The sequence below is a fragment of the Cetorhinus maximus genome, chromosome 5 (assembly GCF_964194155.1).
Source record: "Cetorhinus maximus chromosome 5, sCetMax3.hap1.1, whole genome shotgun sequence".
Lineage (NCBI taxonomy): Eukaryota > Metazoa > Chordata > Chondrichthyes > Lamniformes > Cetorhinidae > Cetorhinus > Cetorhinus maximus.
Genome location: NC_135883.1, coordinates 8,094,459 through 8,108,928, shown reverse-complemented (window position 1 = coordinate 8,108,928; position 14,470 = coordinate 8,094,459). Strand labels below are relative to the sequence as shown.

Sequence of the window (14,470 nt, the reverse complement as noted above, 5' to 3'; positions counted from 1 at the left end):
CTGACCTGCTCTTGTAACCACAGTATTTGCATTGCTCCTCCAGTTCAGTTTCTGGTCAATGGTAAGCTCCATGTTGATAGTGGGGGATTCAGTGATGGTAATGCCGCTGAATGTCAAGGGGAGATGGTTAGATTCTCTCTTGTTGGAGATGGTCATTGCCTGGCACTTGTGTGGCATGAATGTTATTTGCCTCTTATCAACCCAAGCCTGAATATGGTCCAGGTCTTGTTGCAAATGGACACGGACTGCTTCAGTATCTGAGGAGTGGTGAATGGTGCTGAACATTGTGCAATCATCAGCAAACATCCCCACTTCTGGTATTATGATGGAGGGCAGGTCACTAGTGAAGCAGCTGAAGATGGGTGGGCCTAGGGCTCCTGCAGTGATGTCCCAGGATTCAGATGATTGACCTTCAACAACCATAACCATCTTCCTTTGTGCCAGGTATGTCTCCAACCAGTGAAGAGTTTTCGCCCTGATTCCCATTGACTCCAGTTTTGCTCGGGCTCCTTGATGCCACACTCGGTCAAATGCTGCCTTGGCGTGAAGGGCAGTCACTCTCACCTCACCTTGGGAGTTTAGTTCTTTTGTCCATGTTTGGACCAAGGCTGTAATGAGGTCAGGAGCTGAGTGGCCCTGGCAGAAACCAAACTGAGCATCAGTGAGCAGGTTATTGCTGAGTAAGTGCCGCTTGATGGCACTGTCGACGACACTTTCTATCACTTTGCAGGTGCAGCGTGCCAAAACATCTCCCAAGCCAAGCCTGGCAGGTATGAGAAGATCTTTGAAGAACATCTTTGAAGAATTCCTCTAATTAAATTAATGGCAGTTCAGAATGTTCTGCAGGTCCCTTTCAATACTGGGCTTCTCTAAACTTTGCAACTGAGTCAGCAAAATGGATGAAGCTGTTTGAGGTTCAGGTTGTCACTGTAACTGAAACCAGCAAAAAAAAAGTAGCTCGATAGGTGCAACCACAAGACCAGTTGCATGTGTAGAGGTGCCAGCTGATTTCCCTGCATACAGGCGAAACTCTCTTTTTCAGTATTGTCTGCCATTCCGGAATTGTTTATTTGCACAGGAAAATCAGGAGTATGTTGTGCAACATATGTAAACATGTATTGTGTACTGCAAGTGGAAGCATTCTAAGAAATAACTGACTCAGTCATTACGGTACACTCATTTGGCAGCAGAATGTAATGGGTGGGAGAAGACAAAGTATTCATTTCCATTCATAACTGATCTCATCATAAATCCGGTCATTTAAACTGGCATCTTACTAAAATTCTAGAGGAGCATAATCCCTGGGTAATTCACACAGTTTACACGAAAAATGAGTGTATAAAACCTTTTATGAGAGCGTCCAACTCCCTTTTTTATTGTGTTCTCTTCCAGGCCAAGTTCCTGGCTAGGAAGATAGTTTACTCTCCGGCTATCACTAAACGCTGTCTTCGTCTGTCGATTCGGATCAGTGTGAGAAGGATTCAGTGGAGATACCCTTACTTATTTGTTTCTCTCTTATGATGAGATGCTCGGCCTCTGGCCAATAACAGCCTCAGTCATAGTGACAGAGCAGCTTAAGTTTGGCTAACTAGCAGAGTGGGAGATTAAACTTGCATCTCTCCAGTCAGTATCATGCAGTGACATTTTAATGTCAGGAAGACCTTATAAAGAAGTGCTTCAAACTATTTTCCAATGTGACCTTATTTTAACACCTGAAAATTAATGTGACCCCAGATGCCAGCCAAAACAAAACAGCAATAAAGCAGCACAGTAACTGTCAGTATATAAATGATTAAAGTTCACATATTATGGATCAACATGGAATAATACATCATATAAATATGAAAGCTGTGTTTATAAAGTACTTTGTGAAAATGAGTACATAAAATATTAACTTGTTATTTTCAGCCAAGCTCTCCATATTCTTCAGTGACAGAAGGCTTAGTGAAGACCCCTTCCCCACACCCCAACACACGCACAGTAATGAGCCCCCCTCCCCATAAATGCAGTAATCAGCCCCTCTCTCTCCCCCCCCACCACAGTAATCAGCCCCTCTCCACTCCCACACACAGTAATCAGCCCCTCTCCCCTCCCACACACAGTAATCAGCCCCTCTCCCCTCCCGCACACTGTAATCAGCCACTCTCCCCTCCCACACACAGTAATCAGCCCCTCTCCCCTCCCCGGTACACAGTAATCAGCCCCCCTCCCCTCCCACACACAGTAATCAGCCCCTCTCCCCTCCCACACACAGTAATCAGCCCCTCATCTTCCACACACAGTAATCAGCCCCTCTCCCCTCCCACACACAGTAATCAGCCCCCCTCCCCTCCCACACACAGTAAGCAGCCCCTCTCCCCTCCCACACACAGTAATCAGCCCCTCTCCCCTCCCACACACAGTAATCAGCCCCTCTCCCCTCCCACATACAGTAATGAGCCCCTCTCCCCTCCCACACACAGTAATCAGCCCCTCATCTTCCACACACAGTAATCAGCCCCTCTCCCCTCCCACACACAGTAATCAGCCCCCCTCCCCTCCCACAGACAGTAATCAGCCCCTCTCCCCTCCCACACACAGTAATCAGCCCCTCTCCCCTCCCACACACAGTAATCAGCCCCTCTCCCCTCCCACATACAGTAATGAGCCCCTCTCCCCTCCCACACACAGTAATCAACCCCTCTCCCCTCCCACACACAGTAATCAGCCCCTCTCCCCTCCCACACACAGTAATCAGCCACTCTCCCCTCCCCGGCACACAGTAATCAGCCCCTCTCCCCTCCCACACACAGTAATCAGCCCCTCTCCCTTCCTGCACACAGTAATGAGCCCCTCTCCCCTCCCCGGCACACAGTAATCAGCCCCTCTCCCCTCCCCGGTACACAGTAATCAGCCCTTCTCCCCTCCCACACACAGTAATGAGCCCCTCTCCCCTCCCACACACAGTAATCAGCCCCTCTTCCACCACTACTCCTCCCCACCGCAACCAACCCCCCTTGCACGCCCTTTTTGGTCTAGTTGCTGGTGCTGCAGAGCATCGTTTCCAGCCCAGCCAGGGTAAGGAGCCTGTACAACAGGAGCAGAAACACGGTAAAGCTTGAAGCCACCACTCAGCCCCACGGCTCAGCCGCACGACCTCCTGGTTTTCGCCGCACACAATCAGTCACTGAGTTACAACCGCCTGCCTCTGCCTGCACCAAGTCAGCGCACAAACACCCAGCGCCTGCTTCGCACTCACCGCTAAAACTGTTTACTGAGCTTAAAGAGGGTTTTGAGCACACCATCCACCCCTTGCTGTTTGGTGTCAAGCAGTCAGTGAGTCCAGGACTGTCCCGCCAAAGTCAGCTCTCCACGCCAGTCATCCTGTTGCCTCGGAGGAGAGAGAGAGAGAGAGCGTGGGATCCTAAACTCGATGCGACCCCACTGGGGATCATAACCAACGGTTTGGAAACCCCTGTCATAAAGGCATCAGCACTGTATCACGATCCCTTAACCAATCGGCGCTGGCATCTCACCATGATGCCACTTCTGTATATTTCTTTCTGAGCATTAAAAGCACTGAGCTTGGCGCCTTTCACAAAAACTGCCAAACTACCCAGCCAATGTATATCGGAGGATTATAAAACAGTTAACTTACTTCATATTCTGCTTCCTCATCGATCACTTTGGACGTGGTCTTCTCAGCTGTCTCATTTGCAATGACTGTAGGTTCTGGAGTGGTTGCAACGCTGGGAGGTGTTGGATCAGTGGACTTCTGGGAAATGATTGTGCTTGTTTCTTTCTCTTTCTGAGCCGGGGTATCTTCCTGGGCGTTCATTACAGCTACAAGTTTTGCCCTCTTCTCAGCCTGTGGAATAGGAAAGGCGTGGTAGCATGGGGAAGGAAGGGCATAAGTTAGAATAGGGATAAATAAGTGAAGGTTCTAACAAATATCTGTACCTCTGAAGGAGTAATATACTTTATACTTTCTAACATGAAGTTTCTTTGTAAAACACAGCTATTAACTAAGTCTTTTGAACAACAGTACATTAGTTGGATGAGAAATTAACTCCACTGATGTGAGCCTTTGCATTAGAGATATTATCATTTCAATTGTGCATCATGCCAATTTTTCAAGCTGTTTTCTTTTGTAAAAACTAAGGCAATGTCAAAGTAAGTCTGCGGGAAAAGCATTTCCTGTGTGTTTAAAAATATTCATCAGGGTCAATCAAGCACTGACACGAGTAAGTCAACCAGCTATGCCACATGGATTGCTCAAACTAGTGTTGGATGCCTATGACATCCCAAAGGTCAGGTTTATCTCACGGGTGGAAAAATGGAAATTAGGTTGAGCAACTCCAGGATGGTTTTGCGAAACTCCAGGGGGGGGGGATTTTCCCCGTCGGCGAGCGGGGGGGCGGGGCCCGCTCGCCAACACGTAAAATGACACGCGATGACGTCGGGACACAATTTCTGGCCCAGGTAGAAAGTTATACAGAGTATTGCAGAGATTTGTGAGTATGGAACTTCACCACCTTCTTGTCAGGCAATGCTGGACCAGATCGAAGGTGGGCGGGAGCTAAAAACCCCTCTAGCCAGTGTGCCAGTTCCCAGGCTCCATCCTGCCTCTGGGCTATTCTTGTGATGGTGGGATGGAGAGGGGGCAGGGCGACAGGAGTACCTGCCTGCCCGTGTAGCCAACCCAGCTCTACCAGGTCAACTAAAGGAGGCTGACTGGAATATTCCAATGGGCCTCCAGGTTTCCATAGGCGGTGGTGGCCAGCACTCCAGGCAGGCGCAAAGGCCCTCACTGCCTTCTTGGATGCAGGGACAGCCACGGGCTACCTTATAAATGGGCTCCTACCACCGCTCCACCCCACCCCACCCCAACAGTAATGGCTGGTTGCAAAACCAATTTTTGATTTAGATTTGAAGAAGTTAGAAAGCGCCTCCATCTTGAAGTGCCCGCTCACTCACTTACCTTACATTGCAGCCTGTTGCTCTTTTCCAGCTGGAAGGTCACTGATTCAACCTCCAGCTTCAAAAGCCCACTCACTGTCCTTAATTGGACGGTGAACCTGTCTCCAGGCCCCAGTGCCCCCTGAAAATCCCAGTGAATGACTGCTTCCCCAACGGGGCGGGTTCAGCCCCTAGAAACAGTCTTGAACTTTGTTTCCCACCCCCAGAGGGAAAGCCCTGCCCATTGTGATGTGGTGGGCTTTCAACTCTGGAGCTGGGTTCAAATTCAGCCCAGCCCAATAAGATTCAATAAACTGAGTTTGAGCAATCTCAGTTCCTTTCCTGGAAGGAAGTTAATCTTAATTTAGCACCAACTGGTATCAAATTGCCAGCCTTAGTTGGAGATGTCATGATGGCTTGTTTGGGAAATGGAAATGTCACTGAGGAGATACTCTTTCGAGTTATCAACAGTCACAGATTGCAACTCTTTCGAGTACAATCACAGTTCTTGGTTTCCGGGAGTGGGACACGAACCCACAACCCTCTGATTCAAAGGCGGGAGTGCTATGAACTGAGCCACAGAAATGGAAATGTCACAATGATAAAGGATGCTCCTTGGAGTCTGAGGTTGATGATCTTGGCACAGAGTAGAGGGATACCAGGGATAAAGCCCAACACTTTCTGGTCCGTGTGACTATGACGAGTTTATTGATGTCAGCCACTGGCAAAGCTAAATCACAACATTTTATGACGGACATTCAACCAGGTCCCTATCTATTTCTCAGCACTAACACCCATGGCCACAGTGACGAAAAAATTAACAGAAAAAGAATATCATGTTGGGAGGGAATCTGAACGCTGGAGTGGAGAAGAACAAATAATTTTAAGGCAGGTGAAAAACAGTGAAGATATCCATGAAATATTTTTCGATGTTAGTAAATTAAAGTGGCTACTGCACAATTACACAACATACTTAGCAAACCTGGAAATGTATGTAAAGCATAAGTGGGACCTCACTGAAAAAAGGTAACTTTTTTTAAATTGGTGCAACATTTATCGTGTACACAGTGTGCTGAAATTTATCATTGAATGTTTATTTAGACAAAATGAAGCAGTACAATGCAGTATAAAAATTTCACACACACAAATAATCCATAAAACACACAAGGTTCCCTGATTTGGGAAACAACATGCTCCAAAGGGCTATTCATTTAAAGGGAATGCTGAAATACCCACCTGCCATACCTACCCTATAAATCAAATTAAACTTAAATAAGAGCACATTATCCCACCAATCCGCTCCTGTTGATCCCAAGAAAGATATAGTAAACACCAGAGTGACCCACTGTCCGGTTGCAGTATTTTATTGTCTAGTGGTGTTCCACTGTTGTGATTTTACATTGGGTATCTTTTTTTTATTTCTTGATATGTTTCATAAGGTCTAAATGTTAGAAATGCCAAGATTTCTCTTTATTTGAAACTTGTTTTCATGTAAGTGCCAATTGGTGCTGGACGGCCGACAGACCACTGACAGCCTTGTTCTCCTGCGCTGATGCACACACAAGAACATTTTGCACTTGTCAGTTTTTTTCCTTTCTTTCCTGTCGGCCTGTATGACCAAGTCATACTAGGTTAAGGTACATTGGATACTGCCACACTCTGGTACCTCACCAAAGCGGCTACTCTTCATCTACGAGAGCTTAGACAGTAAGAGTTGACGCGAGGGGCGTCCTGGCTGAGTCTGATCCTAATGTTCACACATCCACACTTTCCAACACGAGTCACTGGGCAGAAAGTCTGGATGAATATTTTTCCACTCCGCAGTCCAATGTACTCCAGTTTAGATCAGCTAGATTGGCACGTAACCAGGAATCAAACCTGAAACTTTCTGGTCAGTGTGACTTAAGATTAAATTTGCTTTAGTTGGCCATTGGAAAAATTAAATTGCAGCATTTTATGATGCAACAGCAGAAGGAGGATTATTCTCTAGCTAGGTAGGTGCTTGTTATGATTTGGTGCTTATTTACCCAGGAAAGGAGGGATGTGAAACCAGTCTTTCCTTAACATAGGTTTATTCCCAAAACCCAGAGAACAGAGGCACAAACTTCCCTTTCCTTCCCCCCACACAGGGGGAAACCGGTTTTTATATATACTTAAGATTAATGCCCTAACGTTTCCCCAATTAAGAGCAGCTTTTCACACTTACATGCACTTCATTGTGACAGGGCTGCAACATTAACAGTGCTAATCCCTAAAAAAATGAGACCGTGCTTGACATCATTACTGGGCACTAAATGTCATTCGATTAGGCCAAAGAGATAGTGATCGCAAAATAGATATTTATGTCCACATAGAGGAAACATTCATCTAAATAATATTGTGAGGTAGCTCACAGTGGATTTGACTTCAAACTTTTGTTCTGTTCTTTGGTAGAGAAGTCTGCGAACAATTGATCAATGTTAAAGAATGCCACGTGGAACGAAATAAGGTGGAATAGTATTTTGTAAAGTTTGGGAATAAGTTTGATAAAGATGTTTTCCTGTCTTTAATCAAAAACTGCATAGTTACTGCCTTATTTAGGTTGGACGAAGAACTATCATTTCTCAATTAATGTAAATATTTAACATCGCCCAAAATCTGTAATATAAAATGTATTTACCAGATTAATTGACCAACTAGATGGCTTCTGAAGGCCAATGGGCAATTCAAACTATTCCTCGAAGACACCCTACACCCACTGTTCTGAACAATGGCTTCAGTAACTTCAAACTTTGGGTGTATCTTCATTTCCAAACTAATTTTAATTAACCCCAGCCTTTCCAATGTTTGTTTATATAGTGCCCAATTTCCTTAGATATTTATACTTTTTTTTTCTTCTATGATTTAATGCTCCTGCCTATTACTTGACTGAGATGCTGTGTGACATTCTTCCATTGATGCTTCCTTTCTAAATTAAGAACAGAAAATGCTGGAATGACTCAGCTGGCCAAGGCAGCATCTGTGGAGAGAGAAACAGTTAAACCTTTCGTCAAGATTGTTTCACTCTCCACAAATTCTGTGTGACCTGCAGAGTATTTCCAGCATTTTCTGTGTTTGTTTCAGATTTTCAACATCTGCTGTATTTTCCTTGTATTGCTGTTTCTTTTCTGTTTTTTTTTTCATATATTTCCCTTCCATTTTCTGATGATATTAACATGCCTACTTGTTATATTTCAGTCCTGCAGATGGGTTCACATCTTTAAGGTTAACTGGTCTGTTCTCTCCACAAATGTTGCTTGACCTACATACCAGAGATTTTATCTTAATCAAAATTATTTGACTGATGTCAACAAAAAACATTAATATGTCATGTATTGAAACTATGTACTAAAAATTCAGATCATAGTTTTAGTCACTCAAATCTTATGCCGATCAACATAGAATGTCTCTTACCTCATGTTTTGGTAACATGCTAAGTATATTGAAAATTCATGTCAGCAATTCAACAGATGCTGTGACTATAATCTAAAGGCTGAAGAGAAGTAGAAGTGCAATTTTTAAAGAAATATTTGTATTAGCAATGGATGCTATAGTTATTTATATTTGTTTCTATGATGGGGTCATCAGCAATTTGGTTTCAATTCAGCATTTCTCTATCCAAAGTAATTATGACGACCAGACATACAGAGATTTGTCATATGCAGGGTGGTGGTGATTGTAAGGTTGGACATAGATATTTTGCCCCATGAAAATGGCTAAGTTGCGATACAGCCTACTTTAATACCTCCCCGGAATCCGCTGTATGATGTTATCTTTCAAATCAATTACTGCATCAATTATGTAATCCTACTGTTCACATAGAATACTGACAGCCAAAAATAATTTAGTATTGTATTGCAGAGCTATGGAGGCAGTTAATGACAAATATAAAATATTATGGCATGATGGATTTCAAAAAGCTTTTAAATTTTGTTCTTAATGTTTATGAACAATTGATCCCTGCCTCACAACTGAATTACATTGCAATCTCTTCTGAAATTGGAGATCCTCCTTAAATGTACTTCACCAGGTCCTCTTTGGCCGGCCCGGTCTTTTTCCGCCTGGTGGTGTCCATTCCACTGTCACTCTGGCGGGGCGTACGTCCAGGAGGCAAAATATGTGTCTTGCCAGCCACAGTCATGATGGCCCACAGGTGCCTCTGACCATCCGCTGTGGCACTTCTTTGTTTTTAATGCTCTCTCTCCATGTGATGCCCAGGATCTCACATAGGCTGTGCTAGTGAAAGGGGTCTAACTTACGTGACACCTTTGCTGTTTTCTGCCATGCCCCACTGATATAGATTGTAGTTGGTATTACTATGGACATGTAGAATTTCAGCTTCATGGCTGTGTTGATGGTGTTGGATGGCCAGACAGTGTGGAACTTTTGGAAGACCAATGTTGCTTTATCGATTCTTATGTGGATGCCGATCTCCTCATCCTCTCTGGAGATGTTGCTTCCTAGGTAGGGAAGTGGTCGACATCCTCGATGGTGATGGGAGGGAGGGCCTCGTTGCCATCCAGTCGTCACTGTCTTGGTCCTCTCGCAGTTGATGTGTAGCCCAACCTTGGCGCAGCTACTCTCAAGACTGGTGGTCATGTCTTGGAGCATGTGCAATTCTTTGGCCAATGAGGTAATGTTGTCTGCAACATCCAGGTCTATGTACTGCTGGTGCTGACACAGGATGCCAAAGCCTGCACCCACCATTGCCTTCCTCACAAACAAATCAATAACCAAGAAGAAAAGGAATGCAGGGGGTATGTAACCTTGCCATACTCCTCTAATGATGTTGAAGGAGCCCATGTTGCCCATGCTGATCTTGGTGCAGCAGCTGGAGTCACAGTACAAGGCTTTGAAGATGTTAACGTACTGCTCCAGGATGTCATAACATCTTGCGATGCACCAGAGTTCTGCCAATGGATGCTATCAAAAGCTTTCTTGAAATAAATGAAGTTGAATACAATGGCTTCTGATATTCTAGGCTCTGCTCTATGATGCTGAATGTAAGGATCTGCTCGCAGCATGTTCTGCCACCTTGGAAACCTGCCAGGTCTACATTAAGGGTACTGTCTACCTCCGCTTTCAATCTGTTGAGGAGCACCATGCAGAAGACCTTGCCAGGTACTGGTAGCAGTGTTAAGCCCCTCCAGTTGTTACAGTCGCTGATGTTCCCTTTCTTTGGCAGCTTGCTGATTACCCCTCATCATCTCCAGTCATCCAGGACATCCTCTGCAGACCAGGTCTTGTTGAACAGGCCCACGGGCTCTGTTACAATGGTGTTCTTGCCATGTTTCAATAGCTCTGCTGGTAGCACATCAATCCCAGGTACCTTGTTGTTCTTCAGGCTCTTGATAGCTCTCTGGACCTCTGATCTGACAATTTCTCCCAGGTTGACACTCAGCTGCTGAGGTGCAGTTCCGTCATCAAACTTGAACATGGAGCTGGGGTTGGGCTGGTTGAAGATCTCCCGAAGATGTTCTACCCATCTTGCCTCCTGCTCCTGATCCTTCAGTAGTGTCCTGCTATCTTTGCCCTTGATTGGTACAGTGCTGTTGCTTCTTGCACCAGTCAGTTCCTGTATGATCCTGTACAGTGTCTTGGAGTCATTCCAATTTGCTGCTTCTTGTGCCTCCCTGCCTTTGAACGCTATCCAGCCTGGTCTGTCCCTCTCATAGCCCTTCTTCGTAGCTTTATCTAATCTTCTGTACTTCTCCCTGTCTTCTTGTCTTTGCACAATTTTCTTTTCCTGGTCCCTCTTGCTTGTCACCAGCTTTTTCTCATCAATCAAATTCCAAGTTGAGTTAGTGATCTAATGTCCTTTGTTGGTTCCCCTCCTCTGTCCTATTGTGACGTATGCACTCTCTTTAATCCCACTTTTGAAAATTTCCCACTGTTCCTCAATGTTGCCCACTTCAGCAATATTTAAAATCTGTTGGAGAGGGCTGAGATGTCCTTGTCCTTCAGTTTCTGCATTGCAAATGGCCATTGTGTCTTTGTGATTGTTGTCTTCTTCAGCTTCAGGTGGCTCTTGCTGAACACAAGGTGGTGGTCCGAGCCTACATCAGCACCTTGACAAGTCTCTTGCTGATGGAGGTCAATGTCATTCAGGGTGTTACCATCTGGAGACCTCCATGTCTTTTTGTGGATTTCCTTGTGCTTGAAGAAGATCTTCCCAATGCTGAGCCTATTGCTGTTGCAGAATGCCAGGAGGTGCTCGCCATTTCCGTTGAACATGCTTGCTGACCATGGACCATCGACCTTTGCAATGAGGTCACCAATTCAATGAGGCCCAGCGTGGACTGCAATTGTTGGTGGAATTGATCTTTCTTCTCTATGTCTGCCTCTGTTGGTGTATAAACCTACACGACAGTGACGTTGGCGTGCCTAGTGTGGAATCTGGCGGTGATGGTGCAATGGTTTACTGGCTTCCCCCCCCCCATCTAATGTTTATGCTGAGCACCTGTTGAGTATGAGGCCAACTCCATGGGTGTGATGTCCTTCTTGGCCGTAGTATAGAATCATCGTGCCCTCACCGTTGATTTGTCCTTGTCCTGCCCACAATGTCTCGCTGATGCCCAAGATGTTGAGGCGATAGGTTCTCAACTCTCGCAGCACCTGAGACATCTTCCCACACGGGAGGAGTGGTCGGATGTTTCAGGCCTTGGTTTGGTGTTGAATATTGGGCTTGTCAAGGATCGGACTTCTTTTCAGCTGTCATCCAGTCCCAACATACTCACATCTTCAGATGTGCTGTCCTTTCTTTGCCGGTTTGCTGGTATGGCTACTTCTTGCAGTTTCTGTAGCAGAGCTGCGCTCATCCAGATAAGTTTGGAGTATTCCATCAAAACCCTGACTTATACCTTGTAGAAGGTGGACAGGCTTTGGAATCCCCAGCCTCTGACCTGCTCTTGTAGCCACAACATTTATACGGCTGGTCCAGTTAAGTTTCTGGTCAATGGCGACCCCAGGATGTTGACAGTGAAGGAATGCCAAGAAATGAGTGAAGGTGAAGACACAGCACCTTCACTTGATTTCACACTCGAAGCCACGAGCTCAGATGCTGCCACAGTTTGCATCTCAGAGGATGGATTAGAGGCAGGATCTGCACGTAATGAGACCCCAAGCATTAGTGTGCTGTAAGCAGGCCAGGGGCAAGGACAGTGCAGGTGCCGGTTCACTGAGGGTGAGGTTGCACACCGTTTCTGCTGCAGAGTACTCAGATGAGGACTTTGATGGGGGGTAACCTACAGAAAAACACTGATGGGTATGCAAAACAAAATGCTAAGTGCATTGTGAAGCCTGCCAGAAAGCCTATACTCAATGCCATGGAGCATGGATGAGCTCAACACCAGCCTTACACAGGGCTTTATAAAGAGCTTAAAACCCATCATTTCAAGCGTGCAAGTGGTGGCCAACTCCACACTTCCGAACCCAAGATCATGCAGTGTCTGATGGAAGTTCAGACTGCTGACATGCAAGATCAACTTGCTGCCACACAAGCTTAGACTACAGCCATCATGGCTATGGATTAGTGCTCAGAAAGGTGCATGGTGGCTCTATACGAACATAGGAATTGGCAGCTGGCTATTTGGCCCCTCGAGCCTGCTCTGCCATTCAATAAGATCATGGCTGATCTGACTGTGGCCTCAACTCCACCCAATAACTTTGACTTCCTTGTTAGTCAAGAACCTATCTCCTTCTGCCTCATTGACCCTGCCTCCAATGCTCTCCAATGCCCTCCAGCAGATTACTGGAATTGCTGAAGCACCATCCTGGGGTAGTGACGCTGGCTCCATGGACCATAAACCTGCTGCCCTGTCTGAGGAACACGCCATTCGTCCTTCCACCCTGCCACTGCCCTTGCTTTTGCCTGTCAGACAGCCCCTGATGAGATGGTGCAGGCTTAGCTGGGCCCAAAGTTGCTCGTAGTCATCCTCCAATGTCACCTGCAGTCTCCCCCTCTGAAAGTCATCATCCATATACCAGTCATGCTGCAGCCATTAAGGCATCACTGTGTCGGAGCACTGGGATAAATAAATACATGGAAGACACACGCCAAGGGAATGCACAATGACGATTAGTTGACTTTTGTGCACAATATGGTATAATTTCACCATAAATTTGGCTGGAAATGTTTATTTTGTGTTGGTTTTGATTTATTTTTGCATTGTGGTTAAGCAGATGCTGTGATGATCAGTACGGAGGGAAGGTAAGGTGCAGGACTCTTGGTGAATGAGGAGTTGGGTTTGCGGTTACTGACATTGCACTTGGATGAGTTTCAGCATCTCCTGCTCTGTGCATGCATTTGTTTATTCTTTAAGTCATGCTGTATTCCAAGGGGAGTGAGTGCATCCATGCCTGGGAGCAACTGGTTTGTGTCTGTATGCATCAGAAAAATGTCCTTCAGTGTCTTTTATGCCACTCCCTGTATACTTCAGCAACTTGAAATAAGTAAATAAAGTCACAAACATGTGGGAATAGCCCAGGTAGAAAGAGGCTGTCTATGATGCCTCCTCCCATCCTCTTCCTCCTCATGTCTCAGCTGCTTGTTTTATGGTAGGTGGCATGGTCTAACCCTTCATGTTGGCGAGGTTGTGCAGCAGGCGATGGCGATTTTCCACACCAGTTCTGCTGACTGCTGCAGGGCTCCTCTAGAGTGGTCCAGGCAGCGGAGGCATTGTTCCAATACACTAATGGTCTGCTCTATTCCATTTCCTGTGGCAGCATTATTTTCATTGCATGCTGTGCATGTATGAGTGGGTTGTGCACCAGGGTCATCAGGGATCCATGCAGCAGATAGCCCTTTCCTCACAGTGGCCATCCTTTGGTTTGCTTTGGCGACTCAAATGCAGCTGGTAAAGCAGACTGCCACAGAATGAAGGCATCATGAATGCTACCAGGATATAAGGATTGACAGCATGATTCGCTGCCTATGGTCACACACCATCTGAACGCTGAGGGAATGGACTCCCTTTTGGTTCTATTACAGAGCGGAGTTGGCATGCAGTGCCCGTGTGCAGTCAGTGGCATCCTGCACAATGGGAAAACTGGTGATCCTGGCGAAGCTGTATACATCTGGCAAGTGTGAGAGATGAAATGTCATTAGTTCTCTTCGGTAGACTGCCTCAGTGAGTTTATGTAGTTGCGGAAGTCAAACTGTGAGATGTTGCAAATTTCCAGTCTGGAAGAAGTCAGAACGCACAAAAATACATTGCCACTGTCACTTTCGCAGGCATTGGCAATGCTGTCGACACCCTGCACTGAAGTTGCAGCTGTGGCTGCAGCAGGTGGCAGATTTCAGTGAGTACATGTTGCTCCAAGTAGGAGAATTGATCCCTGAAAACCATTGGTGCTTAGAATTCTACTCCCCTCCTCCCTCTTTCAGCATCTCCTGCCCTGTGCAGGGTTTGTTTATTCTTTAAGTCATGCTGTATTCCAAGGGGAGTGAGTGCATCCATGCCTGGGAGCAACAGGTTTGTGTCTGTATGCATCAGCAAAATGTCTTTCAGCATCT

The 14,470-nt window shown here is 45.9% G+C and overlaps 1 protein-coding gene across 9 annotated transcripts in view; it reads right to left on the bottom strand.

Annotated features, from left to right (window-relative positions):
- Positions 1–14,470, bottom strand: part of dnmt3aa (DNA (cytosine-5-)-methyltransferase 3 alpha a) — a 586,890-nt gene that overhangs the window by 199,932 nt on the left and 372,488 nt on the right. For all 9 annotated transcript variants that reach the window (XM_078541484.1, XM_078541483.1, XM_078541485.1 and 6 more), the window contains one exon: positions 3,638–3,847. In XM_078541484.1, coding sequence (XP_078397610.1) covers positions 3,638–3,847 — 210 coding nt within the window. The remainder of the gene's footprint in view (positions 1–3,637; positions 3,848–14,470) is intronic.